Source organism: Ambystoma mexicanum, chromosome 2q (genome assembly GCF_040938575.1).
Source record: "Ambystoma mexicanum isolate Mex_15411 chromosome 2q, UKY_AmexF1_1, whole genome shotgun sequence".
In the NCBI taxonomy this organism is placed as follows: domain Eukaryota; kingdom Metazoa; phylum Chordata; class Amphibia; order Caudata; family Ambystomatidae; genus Ambystoma; species Ambystoma mexicanum.
In genome coordinates this window covers 731,258,921-731,277,433 of record NC_090924.1, presented here as the reverse complement: position 1 = coordinate 731,277,433, position 18,513 = coordinate 731,258,921, and the positions used below count along the sequence as shown (strand labels likewise).

General features: G+C 44.5%; 1 protein-coding gene across 6 annotated transcripts in view; it reads right to left on the bottom strand.

The window, feature by feature from the left end:
* Window positions 1–18,513, bottom strand: part of RBM33 (RNA binding motif protein 33) — a 1,526,085-nt gene that overhangs the window by 1,361,308 nt on the left and 146,264 nt on the right. For 5 of the 6 annotated variants that reach the window (XR_011303311.1, XR_011303310.1, XM_069647955.1 and 2 more), the window contains exon 5: window positions 7,941–8,253. Coding sequence is in view for 4 of the 6 variants with exons in the window: in XM_069647955.1 (XP_069504056.1) it covers window positions 7,941–8,253 (313 nt within the window). In the remaining 2 variants the exon portion in view is untranslated. The remainder of the gene's footprint in view (window positions 1–7,940; window positions 8,254–18,513) is intronic. The other variant, XM_069647953.1, reaches the window with a different exon arrangement.

Sequence of the window (18,513 nt, the reverse complement as noted above, 5' to 3'; positions counted from 1 at the left end):
ACACATAATAGAATTCAAGACAATGTGGATTGTTTTGACAAGAGATTGACTGTAAATTTCAGAATTGTGACTGTAAATCACTTATGCTGTACACTAATGGATGTGAATGTTAATAACGTGCTGGTCCTCCAGTATCGTCCTAACCAACTCACAATTCATTTTCTTTATAGACATCGAGTTTACAAACATACGTTCTTAATCAGAGGAAGCGTACCAACTGACTCAAAATTAATGGGTAAATATGTGGTCAGTCGTGATCAATAGATTCCTTTTGCCCTGTATAGATATTCTATTAAGCAGTATGGTCATGTGGTGTTCACGTTAACTCATTGAGAGTGTAATTCAATCAATATAATGGAAACGCAGCAATTTTTTATTCCAAGATGGCAGTGAATGATTATGCTCATAACATCTAGTCTTTATTAGAGTACGCGACCAACACTGTTGCTTAGCGCCGATCAGAAAACAGGAAGAATCAGGAGACTACTTTTTACCAGCAGAATAGCGGCAGTGTATCTGTGAAGGTAACCGCATGGTTTTGCCTCTAAAAGGCCTTAAAAACAAACAGATACCATACCGCTAGAGGTCTGAGCGTAAAAGACAATGAGACTTGCCGTACGTTCTCTTTTTTCAGCACGCCGCTGAGGGGCATGAAAACCCGCTAACCGAATACCGGTACCACACCTTAAAGTATCTCGTTGGCTAACACTGGGGAAACTGATATTCTGCAAAAACCCTCCCGGGTAAGTGAATTGCTTACCCTAGTTTTGCAAAGTTTTCATAAAAACGAGCATGTTACTCTTGCAGGTTAAGTATATAAAGCCTGACATTATTAAGGTCGCCTATCCAATGACAAAAAGGATATAGAGATAACGGAAGTGAAGCCATTTAAGAAGCTGAGTACCTGTTGAATTGTTTTTTGGCGGAGTACACTTGGGGGCGATCTAGTCGCAATAAGGTACGCTTTTAACAGCTCAGTTAGAGTTAACATATATGCTAAGTGCTACTTTGTGATAGTGATTTCAATTCATATCCAATTACAGCAACTATATTAACAACCAGGGAGACTACATAGACGAAACACCACTATTATCTAACAGCTCTACACTCTCTCAAGCAAGGAACATCTCATCCATTATGAGGGCGAGTTAACTTATAAACTACTACGGCAACTATATTTATTCTGTTGCATCTCCTTAGTTCTGGTCCTAGAGCAGGACACAGCGCTTTTGTCAGTGACTTGTCAGGCCAAAGGTCAGTATTAAGGGATGTTAATGACTAATTGAAGTTGTGTTACATAGACATTCAAAGTAATCCCGGTTACATCTTTTTAATTTCAGGATCTGCATATCCTTCGAGCCAGTGTGCTACTAAAACCTGCTCTTTATAGGATTGCCTTTACAGGTCAGTGAAGTGACCCATTAATTATCTCTGAATAACTTTCATTAGTCTTAATCTACAATTAAATGTAGACTCTGGAACTAAAATGTATCTATTTCCATTACAATTTCAGAAAGAATATCCAAGATATCAATACCTGAAGAAGGGCTTTATGCCCGAAACGTGTAGTAAAAGTTAGGCGGAGAAGTAATCTCCCGTCTAGATATCAGGATATCATCCATTTGAACACAGGACACAATTTTTTGTAAACCAAAGGAATTATTTGTTGCTTTGTTAAAAAAAATATTTCGATTTCTTTTGTTGAAAATTTGGGTAATTGATGCTCGATACATAACAAAAATGCAATTATAGCTTTTGTCAATTTTTGTCAAGTTTCAAATTCTTTGTATGAATGTATTACCTAAAGACTTTTTCATTTGAGAATAGAATTATTTTAAATGAATGTTGAGTAACTTCTTGAATGGTATTTTTTCATGAAAGTTTGACAACTTTTTGGTTGTTTATGCTGTGCCCCTGTTTGTATTCCAAGGTGTGCGAGGTACCACTCCTTTTCTCATATTCAACAGACAATGACAACTTCAATGGGACGTCATAAGGAGAGACAAGAATAGATTTTCTTTTACAAACTCAACAAAAAATAACATGGGCAGCCGAAAATACACCAAGAGGCACGGCTTCATATATAACAGCGCCAACAGCTTAGAGGACCAGAACATGGCACCACCCCATCTCCTGCTTACGCTCCATCCAGGCCCAACAACTAGACAGATCTAAGAAAGACGGAAGACCAAACCAAGGACCGATTTTAGGGATAACACTGCGCCCAATTATACACCATGGGAATTCAAACAGGTAAACCACTAAACTCGTAGTACCCCATCCAACCAGCCCACCCACAACCAGGGCAAGTGTAACTTGGCCAATTATAACCAGGGGTCACCTGACAGAGCACCCTCCCCACTATACTTGGAACTCCAGCTGCGCACCCATCCGGGAACCAACCAGATATCAGGTCCACACCCAACGACCACAACTAACATAGAAGTAAAAGGAACACAGTAGGTTCAACTGTCAACCTGAGACCATAACCGCAAGCGAAGTCGGCACAGACCTGGAGAGGAGGCGATTTAGGTCGACAAATCGCAACTAAGAACGTGGCTATGTAGCATCAAGCGGCACCCAAAGAGTCACAGCAAAAGTTTCACCAAACCTACCAACTTATTAACCCACTCGTCCCGTTCCTGCTCCTCCGACATAACCAATGCCACTACACTGTATCTTGGGCTAGCAACACCATCAACACACCAATAAATCAATGCTCACACCAGCAATCTCTCAGATTCAGGAAGCAAATCTAGAGTGAACCACCCGCCACAGTCCATAAAATCACCAACGACACGTACACACAGACATAACAAATAATCATACACCAAATACTACCAGCGAGACTCGACCCCTTATGGACACAACTAACCAGTGCATGCAACATCAACCCACCTAAACATCACATGGCACACAAACACTAGCACATACCCAAGGGACTGAGTCCTATCCATATGGTTACAACGCACAGGGCCTCCTTTACCAACTCCCACATGCAAAACACTCAAAGATGCCAGTTCCTTCTGGCTCTGAACCTATCTTCACTAATACCCCCATGCCCCTCTCTTGCAGAGCCACATGAGCGCCTGGATACTGCTTGTGGGTGGTAGTGGTGTGCGGTACAAATCTACATAACATGCCAACTTGGAGGTTGCTTTGGCTAGAATCTTCTTACATTCCAGCAGAAGGGAATAGTGTCCAAACTTTAGGGCAGCAAGAGCCAAGCCTTGAGGCTCAGCCATGCCTGGTCATGGTGCAGAATCGTCCCCACCTTCTCTGACAAGAAGACTGGGAAGTGGAGGCACCCAGATGGACAGAGCCGCTGACAGAGCATGTCCAGGTACCAGATCAGTCGAGGCCACGCAATATGAGAGTGTTTTGATCACTCGTAGTTGAAGCGGGATCAGCGGGAAGGTGCACAGGAAGAGTCCCTCCCACAGTAAAAAGAAGACAGGCTCATCGGCTGAGGAAACCTGATGGCGAACCTCTGGCACTTCGCTGCCCTCACAAAGAGGTCGATCCGGGGTTGATCCAACTCACAGAAGAGACTGGTCCCGACGAAGTTCCCATTCGTGGCAAGATTGCAGCTCCCTGCTGAGCGAGCCTGCAATTGTGTATTTGGTGCCTGGCAGGTGGAAAAGGGACAAGGGACATGTCCTGTAGAATGGCCCAATGACACGGGGTCTGGGCTACCAGGGAAGAGTGCCAGGCTGTGAGTCCAGCCAAGCTTCAGGATGTAAAACATGGTGGAGTTGTCTGAAGACTCTCACCAGCTTCCACTTCAGCAACAGCAGGAATGGCTTAAGAGCCAAAAGACTGCCCTGAGCATCAGGACGTTGATGTGAAGGTCCTTTTCCTTCGGAAACCAAAGGCCCCTGGCATGCAACTGCCAGGTGTGGGCCCCCACCCCTCCAGGGAGGCATCACTGGTGACCGTCTCCTGGTGCGATGGGATCTGGAAAGGAGCTCCTTGCGTGAGATGTGGGCGCACTGCCCTACCATCGTAGAGCTTGCTGGAACTCCTGGTTGAGGACGATTTTATCTGTTCAATTGACAGACATGCAGCCACTGTGCGTCCTGGAGCGGCCTCATCTGCAGCCTACAAAGCGGGACGAGGTGGATGCAGGAGGACTTGCTCAGTAGCGACTTGATAGCTCGCACTGTTGCAATTGCACCGACATGCGCTTCCCCTCCCCAGAGTGGACGTCACCCTCTCCTCCGAGGGATTCAGCAGGCAAGTGACTGTGTTGAGACAGGCGCCTAGGTACAAATCTTTCTGCAATGGCTCGACGCTGGACTTTGTATCATAGATAGATAATCCAAGCTCAGTCAGCAGACGAATGGTCTCCGCCATGTGCCGATTTGCCAGACCGTGAGAGCAGATGAGCCCATCGTCCAGATAAGGGTAGACATGGATGGCTTTGAGACAAAGATGCACCACCATTAGAGCCAAGCACTTTGTGAACACACCTGGGACCGAATTCAGGCCGAAGGGCAACGCCTTGAACAGATAGTGCCATTCCCTGGACCATGAACCACAGGAACTCTGATGCTTTTGGTAGATTGGGACGTGAAGTCTTCCAGATCCAGCAGATGCCAGGAAGTCTCCTTCCTCCAGTTGGCCGAGCATGTACTGCAACGTGACCATCTGGATCTTCTGTGACTTCAAATACTTGTTGAGACGTTTCAAGACCTGCATCAGCCCACCATCCTCCGGACTTCTTCCGTACCAAAGTATCTGGAGTACATTCCTAAGCCCAGAGGCACCAGGGGACGGGCACCATCGCCCCCTTTCTTAACATGGCCTGAACCTCCTGCAGCAGATGAGCCATGTGCATTTCTTGCATGCAAGAAGAGGAATGCGAGGACGCCTGTGTTGGAATTCCAAGGTGTGCCCCTGATGGAAAACATTCAGCATCCATTTGTCTGTGGTCATCGTCTTCCACAATCTGTGGCCTGTTCATGCCTGCTTGGGCGCCTGCGTCCTGGCCTGTGCGTGACATTGGCCTCTGTTGATAAAGACTTGTGAGCGGCCACTGTAGGCCTCCTGGGTGGTAGAGCGGGAGGGCTGGCGATAGGGTGCAGAGTATTCCTTGGGGGATTTGCCCGTTTTCCCCCTTGAGAAACAAAAGGGCAATCTTCTCCGACTCAATGTCCCCAGGGACCGAGCAGTGTGTCAGTCTTAATCGATTGCAGCGTCGCATCCATTGCCTTTCCGAACAAATTGTTTGTCGAAAGGCATATCCACCACCTTGTACTGCACGTCCGCCCTGAAATACATAGCCTTCAGCCAACCTTGGCGTATCAGGGCTACTCAGATGCCCATCTGGCGGAAGCCAGAGTCTGCAATATCCAGAACCATTGTGATGGCTTGACCTGAGGCCACCCTGCCCTCTTCAAATAAGACCACGGCATCCAACTTGTCCTCCAGCAGGAAGTCCAGGATCAGACCTCAGACCGAGCTTGTACCAAAGTTCCTTGTCATACTGGGATAGGATGGCCAGGGCGTTAGCGGCTTTGATGGTGAAAGTCACAGTGTAAATGACATGTCCATGGGAGCTGGCTGAGGTGCGACGGAGCACAGGTGTTGGTTCCGGACTGAAACGTGGCTACGGATCCCTTCTGGGTGATCCCTCCCGGGATACGGGGCCGACGTCTCCCTCATGAATCGAATATTCATCTTTGGACAGGTTCTCATCGTTGGAGCAAGTTCCTGCTGATCTCCTCTGAGTCTTCTGCAGGCTCGCCTGGGATACCTTTCCCAACCTAGGGAGAAACTCTGCGGGCAGCGATGGCTCCCTCACTCTCCCTGAATCCTTGGGGAAGGAGGCGATGACTGTTGTCTGCTCACACACAGGCATACCCTAAGAAGTCAGACACCGCCGTCGGCGGGTGTGGAGGTAAAGACATGTAATATAGCCATAGTCTTCGCCATGGTCGTAATGGCCCCTCCCATTTTCCAAGTAAAGATGGTCATTGATGATGTGGTCTTCAACGAGATGGCAGCTGTCCTGGTCAATGGAGTGTTCATCAATGGGGTCACTGACAAAGCAAATACCTTTGATGACGAAGTGGTCATCGAAGACGAGGTCTCGACGTAAACGTAGATGTTCAGCAGACCACACTTGGTGCACAGCTTGAAGAGACTACTCTTCTCTTCCAGCATCCTTGAGGTGCAAACTAAGCACAAGCATGGGCATTCGAAAACTTCTAAGAGAATATCCGCAATGGAAGGTCATCTTTGCCTTCAGCAGGATACCGCTGCTGTTAGTCAAGCGACAGCTGAAATGAACATTTGTCAAAAAAAGTCATTTTGTCAAAAAAACTAGAAATATCAAAAAAGGCTTGAAGGGGGACACGAGTGGACTCCGAACACTGAAATGTGCAGTCAAAATCTGAAGATGGCCACCAGGCGTGGAGCTTAGGGAGACTACCATCATTGGATGGTGGCAGCATAACCCAAAGGACAGTGATTAGAGAGTAAAATAAAGTTTTCAGGCTAAAGCAAATCTTTTTTTTTCCTTTGACCAAGGATTCCCAGCCCGACTTGGAATATTCATGAGCATGTGAATTCATGTCAGACCCCATGCTGGAGAACTCTTAAACATTTCTATGCATTAAAGGCTTCCCAGCAGTAGATAACAAGTTAAAAAAAGACCAACTACTTACTACTGTTATGTAAAAGACCCCTAAAAACATGAAGGGCAATGTGCTTGTGGTATTGGGCATAGTGTCCTTGAAGATCTTACAGTCATCTCCTAATATTAAATTAACTATTTTGATACCATTTCATGGGCGAAAATGTACAAGCAAGATGGCGCAATCCGCTGCAAAATAGGTGATCACTGGGATGGAAAAAGCAAGGTTTACAGAGTACAGTGGCAGTGGTAAGTTTGGATGTACACAGACACTAGCGCAGGAACTCCTACAGCCCAAAGTCCTAACTACTACACACTATCTTTATCCTAAATAGTAAAAAGCACATGTGAAGAAATGGTGAAATTTACACATGAAAAGGTGGCAAAACTATAGATGTGCAAACATAGGATGCAAACTCAAATGTGTTGTAAAACTAACGGTTTTCATCCTAGGATCTTTGTGGAAAAAAAGTTTTAAAAACCTCATTTAAAAAATATAGGTGCACATTTTAAAAATAAATAAAAAATTAAACATGCATGAAAGTCAACTTTCTATTCCACATATTTCGGGCCAAATTCATCCTTTAGTGGTGCAGACCACAACATTTATGAAATAACAGGAGGCAGCACCACACAGGAAACAAACTGTTTGCTGCAATGAAGAGGATGCCTCTGCATGCATGGTTTGACAACTACTGAATACATATATTGCTTAGTCACTCAATACTTACTGAAGAACAGCATTGCGAAGTGTAACAGAACACGTTATTTTATATTACGAAACGGAGCATTTCAAATGTGGTTTCAATCTGGACAAAACACGTGACATTTTAGAAGCTAATAATCTCAGATCTCTTATTTCATCTCAGGTCCCAGAATAAAATCAATTTGAGCAGGACAATCAATCACACTTCATATTAGCCCTTAAAGACGTCTACGGTAGGTCAATCGTTATACCTTTGAAGGATAAGATATTATCTAAAGACAGGATAAAAGCTTTTGCATTAAGGATATCTAACAAATGACTGAGTATTCTGCCACACAAAGCGGTTTTCTTCTACAAGGATACAGTTCTCAAGGTCAGCTCTCAGTTGTCACCTAAATGAGACAAAAGGACATTGCCTACCGCCAAACAAGCCGTCAACACAAAGTGTGTCACAGCCTAGATAAAGAAAGTGACAGGCGTAGATAAAGACTCATTTTCACCAGTCTCCTGGGAAGCAAAACGTTTTCAAATCAGACCTAAAAACCTGATGCACAAGTAGCCATGCTGTCTCTACACACAATACAAAAGACTCACTTGAAACTCGTCCAGAGGTTCATTGATTTCAAGGTCCAGCACCTCATCAGCGTCTATTTCTTCCTCTTCTTGTTCCTCCGCATATTCCATTAGCTCTTCTGTCAGCTCAGCATCGCCTGTGCCTTCGTAGTGTCCTTCAATGTCGCCCTCGGCAAACGCTTCAGGTTCTTCCACCTCTTCATAAACAACTTCATCCTCCCCATTATCCAAATCACTTTCAAGAACTGCTGATTGGTCATTCGTGCTGTTGGATAGTTCAAACGAAGCGGTCATCCCCGTGGTAGCATTCAAACTAACTGTAACAGCTTCTGAACTGTGGAATATACAAAATATTCAGAGAAACTGGCAAAACGCATTTATTAAACAATCTTTACAATGTAACGCTTTCCTGACACGGGGCTGCTTAAAAGTCGCTCTCATGTTATGTATTAATTTAAGGCATGCCTGGTACGTATTTTATGATACAAATCAGAGGTGGCTGCATTCATTTTTAAAACACTAGTACGATTGTGTTCCACTTCATTTTTTTCTAAAATGAAGGTGTGCTTCTAGATCTATGTTTTCCTCCAAGAAAAGTGGATATTGTACTTTTAGTTTCCTCCATACTCTTGGAATGCTCATCCTTTAGGCACAGCAACCTAACCATTTTTGCACAGCAAACCATTTCAATTATACAAGCAAAGACAGATTACCTGGGTTCTGTACACGCCCGGCTCCACCCACTGGCTTTGCCCACTGGTATTTTCCATCCGCCAATGCCAGGACTGACAACCAGCTAACTTTTACGTTATACAGCGTCCTTACACACACCCCCCCCCAGGTACAAATGAAGATTATCTAATCCAGCACCAACCAAAACTGCTTTGAACCACCTGACCACATTGCATAACCTCAAGAACGGATCTCTAACGAGTAATGTTAACCGAAGGATGAGTTAGAAGACCAAATAGATGACCCCCGAATCGCATTGATCAGGGAATGCGTTGGCAATGGCAGTTTGTGGATGTTGCAGGAGGATTCTTTTGATTTTGGGAGCATGCTGGAGTATGTTTTTTCTTCGAAAAACCTGCAATGAAAATGAGGAAAAACTCCCCAGATTTCAAAACGCAATTGCGGAAAATTCCACATTACGTTGGGCACAATTTGAAAGTGGTCAAAAATATACATGGGGAACACGGGAAAGTGATAATTAGAAAGCGTGGGAGGTAGCAGTGCAGTGACAAGAGAAGGAAAGAGTTGGAATCTACTCATAAGAGGGAAGGGATGGAAAATGCTATGCACGCCTAATGAGCTTTTGACCATTTCTGCTTCAGATGCAGGATTCAGAGACAAGGCCAGAACTGTACTTCAAACGAAAATCTGATAGAAACCTGAGCAAAATGAAACATTCGTTGGGGAGAATTTTACAGCGCTGAGGGAGACTAGCTAAGCCTTCCAGAGGATTTGAGAGTGCCATGAACTAAAGCAGTGACAAGCACCTAAATATCTACACATGCCATGCCACAAATTGGAGGGGTTTAGGAGCCAAGCCGGAAGGGACCACCTTCAGATTCTTAAACAATGAGGCAATCCAAACGGTGGAAACGGATAACAGACACAGCTGCTCTTCCAAGAATTATTTAACCACTGAATAACAGGTAGAGACTCTGTTCAAAAAGTTATTCTATTTTGCAACTTTTGTCCACTGACTTCATTGGAGTCCTCCAGCATATACGAGTTCTGTCTGGATTCCAGGTAATTTTTGGGATCAATGAGGCCCTTTTGCCTCACTTGGTTATTTGGAGTACACTGGTCAGTTGCACGCAAGGTCTCACATCATTTTCAACTTACCTTTATATTTTTCCATACGTAATACCTCAGTTACCTTTGTGATGGGCACCTTAGACTCGGCTGCTATCTGTAAACCCAGATTTACCTTTCCTTATGTAGAACCAAACATCTTGATTTTTTTTTAAAGCAATCCTGCTTTTTTAGCACCATATACTCAAAATGGCTAATCTTGTCAGTACAATGTCTGCTCTTTGTGCCGTTTTCTTTGTTGTCCATTTCGTCTCCCATTTCAAGATGGAAATTGCCATACGAGCATGCACTTTTGCGGTAGTACGAGAGAGACAGACAACTGGTTCTAACAGAGTTACTCACCGTAGTGACAAGCTTACTCCTAGCCCATTGTCCCCTTTCTGCCATACTTGTGGGACATTCAGTCCTTCGGGGAGGCAACGGAGCACTCTTGTAAAAAAAAAAAGCATCATTTTGTTTGTCCTTTTATTTTCACGCAGGGCACTGCATGAGGCCGTAACCCCACCCATCCCCCTTCAGTCCTTTTCTATCACCAGCTCTGAGACCATTTAAGCAATAATAGAGGATACTTTTTAGAGGTGACGGCGGGCATATGGAGGAAAGCGGTTATGGACTAGGAGTAAGGTAGTCACTACGTTGAGCAACTTTGTTATACTCCTACATCCTGTCCCCTTTCCTCCATACTTGTGGGAGATTCCCAAGCATGCATCACAGTTTGTATGGGTGGATGGAAAAAAACCTTTACTGGAACAAGTTCTTAAGAACTGCCTAGTCAAATTGGCATCAGCCCTGGAGCACAAGTCTAAGCAGTAATGCTTGCAGAAAGCTGAGGGGGAAGCCCACTTGGCCGCCTTGGCGATGGACTCCCAAGGGAGATACTTTTGGAAGGCAACAGCAGCCGCTTTGCCACGTACAAGAGGAGCATGGATGCCTTTCGGGGGTTGAAGGCCTGGAAGGGTCTAGGCTTCAGAACTACATGAGGCAATACATCAGGAGATAGTTGCTTTGGAAGCTGGTATCCCTTTTGGGTCTCCGAATGTGACTAAGTTGAGGAGTTCTGAGTTAACTCGTTCCATCGAGTAAAACTTCAGGGCTCGCCTGACGTCCAAGTTGTGTAAAATTCTCTTGGCATCTGATGCCAGATTAGAAAAAAAAGACAGGTAAAGAGATTGATTGGTTGGTTCAAATGAAAATCGGTAACCACCTTAGGCAGGAAGGAAGGATGAGTGAAGCACAACCTTATCCTTATGGAAAATGAGGAACGGATGTTCAGCGGAAAGAGCTTGGAGTTCACTTACTTGCCTCGCCGATGTTACTGGCATCAGAAAGGCGACCTTCCAAGAAAGATATTTAAGATCGGTAGTGGCCAAGGGTTCAAAGGGTATATGGCATAACGCGGTGAGGACCACATTCAAATCCCACTTGGGATGAGGGGTGCGCACCAGCGGGAAGCGGTGAAGACCTGCCAAAGGTCTTTTAATGACCCGATTAGTCAATGAAAAATCAACAGCTGTCCGTGGACAGGTAGGCCGCAATGGCAGATAAGTTCTGCAAGACAAAACATGAATGCCTGAAGCTGCAAAGTGAGACACAAATGATAGAATAGTGTCAACCGTAGCGTGCCTGGGGTCAAGCTGTTTAGCCAAGCACCAGTGGCAAAAACTGAGCCATTTGCTCCTATATAGAGCCCTCGTAGAAGGTTTTCTGGCTGTTTGGATAATGCACATACTGTCCTCGGACAGATTAAACTGCGCTAAAGATCTGAATTGAGGCACCAGGCCGCCAAGCTGAACAATTGTGAGGAGGGGTGCCACAGCTGGTGACCACACTGGTGAAGGAGGTCGGGAATCAGCGGCAATCTGATTGGAGGAAGAAATCCGCAGATGCTGAAGTTCCGAAAACCAGAATTTTTTTTTTTAAATGTATTCGATTGGCTGACATTCTTTTATCAACCTTTCAAAATAAAAACAAATATTACATAAACATGTATAATACATATAAAAGCAAATAATGTATACAAAACTCCCTCTCCTACATAAGATTTTTTTTAAAATTTAGGATCCAGTCAAAACACTGCAAAACGCTTTGATCAAAGACACAATCTTTAGATGTTCAATTAGCAATCTTTATCTGTGCAATTAACAAAGGGATCTAATCTATACACATTGACCCAAAACACAATACAAGAGTCACTATTCAGCACGAGGTACAATAGAGATTCCCCAAAGTCATGCAAGCGTTACTCTTCAGGCATGGCCCTAGGAAATACATGAGGATGGAATTTAAATATTGTACTAATGCTATCTTTGGTGACATTCTAGATATAGAAAAGAAATGACTGCCAGATTTCACCCTCTGTTTTTGGGTAATGAAATTTGTACTGTTTCAAGAAATCTGTTACGTTTTGAAACACGAGCTGGACACTCAATATGCCGCAATGCTTCTGAGATTTTTTGTTACAGAATCGACAGATGTTTTTGTCCTTTGGTATAATGCCATGTCTGGCCAATATTTCATTTGTTGGCCAAAGGTTCAGTCTGAATCTTAAATATTGATTCCGAAAAAAGGATGGACTCTTGATGAGATAGTCTGCCATAGTGCATAATGTTTTATGACCAAATACAGGGATATCAAAATCTACATAATTGTTACATTCACGCTGTGTGGTTATCCAGTCATGTTGTTGTAATTTGTTTTTAGCACATTCTGGATTTAGAATTAATAAATCAAGAGATCTGCTTTTAGTAGAGAATCTAGTGTACAATTTCGCCATTTTGTTGAAAAGGAGTGAGAAGAGGTTAACAGATCCTCAGCCATAACAACCAGAATATCCTTGGCATTAAAGTCTGTGAGGCATTTTCTTAGCAAGGCACACATTTTCCACAGCATTTGAACAAATAGAGACAGGGCACCTAATTCAAAGTGTATAAGAGACAGCGGTGTAGATTTGGGTAATGTTAGTACGTTCCTCCAAAATCGAGCCTCTATAATTTATCCCAATAACTGGCGCTCTCTGGGCAACTTTGTTTCTGAACCATATGTTATTATTGGTACTCATCTTTTTAAAACTTCTAAAGAGCCTTACCTGCATGGTGGTGTTTGAATGGAGTAGTGTTATAAGAGATGAAGGGCATTCATAGTGACGAAGTTCATCATGAAGCAACTGCCGATCTATAGTGTCGAAAGCGTGTATTAAATTACTAAAGCTGGGCCTGTAGCTTGCTGGATTAAGCCTATCGCCATTTAGATCGGCAGAATTATCGGTTGAGTCCAGCTACACAATCTGTTTTTTGGTGTTTATGTAAATAAATATGTTAAACAGGATCGTAGCCCAATACTCTGGATGTGGTTTTAGAGTGTGATTAGATAAACCATCTGGGCCAGGAGCACTGGATCGACTCGCCTCATTTATATAATGTCCTCTCGATTGAAGTTCAGTTGAAAATGTTCAGGCGTTTGTTCATTGGGTCTAGTTAGCTTACCTTTGGGTAATGCATATAGCTCAGTAAAGTGGGAAATCCATTTTTCTTCCGTGACTCCATTAATTTGAGAGGCCGATTGTGGTGTAGCTTTTTGGTTCAATAACTCCATTTGACCTGTGTTTTTATTCTGTACTAACTTTAACATCCTTCCACCATCAAGTTGATAAAATCTGGATTTTCTTGCTCGCAGCCAGTTTTTAAAACTTCTTTGGATTTTTCTTATGGCAATGTTCCTCGACGAAGGAGAGAGTAGTCATGCCTGCCTTTTCTGCTTGCGGAACAAGGATTTCCTTTCCATGATTTCAGGATGAAAGCAGGAGTTGTTTTATATTTTTTTGATGGGAATGTACCAGCTGTGCGATATTGATGAATCAATTCATTGTAGTAAACATCGTAACCTCGGACCTCTTGTTCGGAGTTTCAATAGGCTGGCACCAGCTAATCATTCAGATGCTGCAATTTATATTCCGTCCAGCGTAGTCTATTAAGACCATTGTTAATAATTGCTATTCCCTGGTATTGTATCTCAGGGAACTTAGGCAGTTGGCTATTCACACTGCAGAAAGTAGAGTTTGTTATGTTCACTTTGATCTGTTGGTATTACAGTGAACTGTAATATTAGGGGTAATAACATGGGGTCCACAAATATATAGTCTATTATAGTACTAGCATTTTTTTCTTTGCCAAGTAGTTTGGGGAGGAGTATCCTCAGGAAACGCCCCATTCAACATGATTAGATTATGGACCTCTGCAAAATGGTTTCATTGGATCAGTCTTTTTTCACACCCAGAACGAGATTTATCCAAACAATGAAGATTTAGATCTCCTGCCAAAAGTATATGGGAGATTTCAGGGTCAAGATGAATCATTTCCAGCAGGTCAGTTAAGCCATGGAAGAAAGTCATCTGAGATACCTTGCACATTCCAAAAAACATTAAGTAATGCATAGAAACTATTAGCAATTTTGAGTTTAATTGCATAAAGGCGTTGGTGAGGTCCACGGTTCAGAATAAATACCTGCGCTCAATTTGGTTAATAACCCTGACCCATACCCCCGGACCCCTGACCAACACCCGCCACCCTCCTGAAAAGTGTTCAGTATCACCCTCAAATTTAACCAATGCTTTGCTATCCCCAGATTTGTTTCATTTATGAATTCCACTTGCGCATTATCACTAGATAAAAGATCTTCAAAGTGAAGGAATTTCAGAGAATAGGGCCATAATATATACTCTATTTAGATCATACTGGGGCAAGGGGGCTGGTTGACAGCCAAATATCAAACATAAGGCAGATCTTTTGGGTAGCGAGTGTTACAGACAATGGTGTTCAACGGCAATTGTAGATTGAGCGCTCCAGCACCCTTAACATTATCTGACTTGCATGCTAATAGACTGTAGCACGATACAAGACCCGTTAAAGCAGTTCGATCTAAACCATTTGCATCCAAAGCACCATTTGAACCTTTAGATGGCAGCGAAAGGCCCTCACATTGATCTAGTGCGTTTGTCCTTTGATTCTGTTGTATACACTATTTGTACTAGAGAGAACTTGGGGGACAGTGGGGCACTGGTGAGAAGTTGTTTGGTTTACTTTGGAGACAGCTTACCCAAAGGGTTTGGTTATCTCTGTGTGCAGCTTAGATGTTAACATGTTAAAGTAGTCTCTTCTGGATGTGTCAAAGTTACTTTCTTACTGCTATTTTGACCCAACTGGAGTCCACTGAGTGGTGGTTGAGTTTTTTGGGAGGCAATGTAGGCATCTACAGCTCTCCTTATTTCTTGGAGCCAAGCTTCAGTAGTTGCAATATCTATTTTCTCGTGGGAACTAGTAAGGGAAGCATTTTTAAATTACCTTTGAGTGATTATTTGGTACTGACGTGATCATATTGGCACGAGAATGAAGCTCCTCTGCCACCTCAATTAAAGCAAGAGGATCATCTGAGGATATGTTCACAGCTACAGCAACCTTTTGGCTTGTGAACGTTGCCTGCCAACCATATCTAGGGTTGCATCAATGTCGGCTGCTCTGCAGGGGCCATACCGTGCTGCTGGTAGTAAAAATGAGATGTCTTTACCCTGTCTGGTTGCCTCTATTGTGAATACTCTGTATACTGCCTAACTCTTCTTGAGGGAAGAGTGATTGCTCAGCCACAGCTACCAAGTGAATCTGTGTGGTACAGACTGCTACCAAGTGGGTTTACTGCCAAACACTTGTAGTCCTAAATCTTTTGCAGTGGTCCCAGAGGGAACTGCACAGGTTTCTGCCTAACAGCTGCATAGTGAAGTAACTCCTCAAACTGGCCCACATTGGCCAAAAAAGTGGCCCATTTTGACTGGCCTACACTAGCATTTTTGCTACGGCCTTCGCCCTATTGCCCTATAGGCCAGTCCAAGCCTGGCAGCTCATCCATAATGCGTGAGGGGGCGTCCACCCACTGGCCTCCTCACCCATTATGGAGCAGCCGAGGAGCCAGCCCACTGAAACACTGGGCACTCCCTCAGCTGCTTTTTCCATCTGAGAGAGTTCTCCTGGGCTGGCTAAACTGTCAAAGGGAAACACAGTTTGCCTTTGACAGTTCAGTTCCCCAGCCGCTCATGAAGGCTGACCCATGCAACGCTGGTGGTGTTTTGCTTCGCCAGCCTCGCATAGCTCATTGGAAATGTTGGCTGGGGCACTGCATGTATGTATGTGCAAGGGGGTGCTCCTGCGCCTCCTCGCACATATGGGCAGAGTGAGCTGGGCATTTTAGCAACCACGCGCAGGCCGCTGCAGAAGGTACGTTTACGGCGATTTCTTTATTTACATATGTGTATGGATGCGTGTATGATTGTGTTATGGGACTGTGGTGGGAGCAGGATGGGCAGGAGCACTGGGATAGTGGTGGGAGCAGGGTGGGGAGAGGCCAGGGACTGTACTTGGAATAGGGTGCGATGATAGCGCGCAAATGTTCCTCTGGCACATTTGGGGGGGGGGGGGGGCCCGGCCTGCCCAAATTTTGCTCAGGGGGGGGTCCCCCAAGCCAAAAAAGTTTGAAAACCACTGGTCTAAGGGGACATTTGCAATGAAAGCCAGAGTGGCTCCAGTACCTCTTGTGGAGTGGGTCCTTGGCGTAAAAGTCAGTGTTTTATTTGAAAGGGAATAGCACAGTTGGATACATCTGACTATCCACCTAGAGATGGCATTCTTAGAGACAAACAGTTGATCTGTCTTTCTTAGCGGTCTGGTCTTGTCTATATAGTAGAGGACCGCTCTCCTTATATAAAGTGTGTGGAGTTTTACCTCAGCAGAGCTTTTGGGTTCCTGGAAGAAAGCTGGTAGCTCAATAGACCGGTTTACATGAAGTTTTTAGAAGAATTTAGGTGAGAACCTAGGGTGAGTGCGTAAAACCACTTTGTCCTTCTGTATAGTAAAGAAAGGATCCTGCACTGACAGCTTGGATTTCACTGACCCTTCTTATGGAAGTGATGGCTACTAAGAAGGCAGTTTTATAAGTCAGGTGTTTGAGACTAGACTTGTACGTTGGCTCGAATGGGGGTCCCATGAGCTTCGCGAGTAACACATTAAGGTCCCAACCTGGCAGTAGGTTAGAGATTTTGTACAAGTGTTGGCAAACGACCACTAGATCGTCCCACTGTCTGCTTGCCCGAGACCATTGTTTCGCCAACCACTCCTGTATGCGATGCATGCGCAGGCGCGCGAGGAGCCGGGTATATGCAAGATGTCATCATACCTATTAAACACATTGCTTTGCGCACTCTTATCTGGCAGCCGGCCTGATGATGTATTTGCAATAACACATTTCTTACTTTTTCCTCTGAGGGAAAGACCAATCCTTCCTCTGTGTCTAGGATAGATCCTAGGAACTGTTTGGAAGTGCTTGGCAATAGGCTTGATTTTTTCTTGTTGATTGAGAAGCCCAATTGAAAGGGGAGGTCGATTGTTGTCTGGATGTTTTGTCTGCAAATCAGTGGTGATTTCCCTGTTATGAGCCAGTCGTCCAAGTAAGGGTACACTGGGACTGCTCCACTGAGCAGGTGCGCTGCCACTACCGCCAGTACCTTTGTGAATATCCTTGGAGCCGAGGCTATTCCAAAGGGCAGCACCTTGAATTGGTAGTGCTTGTTCGCGAACTTGAATCTGATGTACTCTGGGAACATTGAAATATGAAAATAGGCATCTTTGATATCCAGCAGTGTTGCCATGCAATCCCCCTTTTTTAGTAGCTGGATTACCTCTCCTAGCATAGTCATGCAGAACTTTTGTGGCTTGACATACTTGTTTGCATGGCACAAATCTAATACAGGACACATTGTTAGATCTTCCTTTGGAACAAGGAAATAAGTTGAATAAATACCCCTGTTTGCCTGGGATCACTTCTATAGCGTCCTTTAATAAAAGCGCTGTTATTTCTTCTAGAAGGATCCGCTGATGTTCCTCTGAGTGGACTTTCTGTCTTGGGGGTGGTTGGGAGGACGTTGAAGTAGTTCTATGCAGTAGCCCCCTGCTACCGTGGACAGTACCCATCTCTCCGAGGTGATACCCTCGCATTCGTGGGTGAAGAAGTTGGAAATGCGTCCTCCTACTGGAGATGCATGGGAGGGTACTTGGAGCGGAATGTCACTTGCTCTGAGGTGGTATGCCACCTCGAGCTGGGCCTCTGCTCGATTACCACGACCTCTGTGTTGTCCTCGTGGATAGCCTTGGAAGGCTTGTCCTTCATTTTTGCCATAGGAACCTGAGACTGGATTGTAGCCTGATCCTCTGAATTTTGGCCCCAAAAACAGTGAAAATTACTGTTACCTCTTTGACCCGTGGGCTTGTTTGTGAGCAGACCTAAAGATTTTTAGAGTGCATACTCATCCTTTGCTGTCTTAAGTGCGTCTTCTACAGCCTTGCCGAAGAGCACATTAGGTTCCACTGGCATATTTATTGGGGTGGCTTGTGTTTCTGGCCTGAAGCCTGACTGGCGAAGCCATTCATCCCCCTTGATAATAGTCCCCTCTGCAATGACTCTCCCAGCATTGACAGCTGCATCGAAATTTTACTTGAGGAGACAAGTAGATACGGCCCTTCCGTCCGCTGCCACCTGAGCTAGTTGTGATTTAAGTGGCTCCGGGGCGGACGCAAGTAATGCAGAAACCTCCTCCCACTTATGGCAGTTCTAACTTGCCAAAAGTGTAGCGTTGTTGGCTATTCTCGTCTGGTAGGCCGCAGAAGAGGTGACCTTTCTGCCCATAGCATATATTTTCTGGCTTTCCTTATCCGGTAGTGCCTCGGAGGAAGCAAGG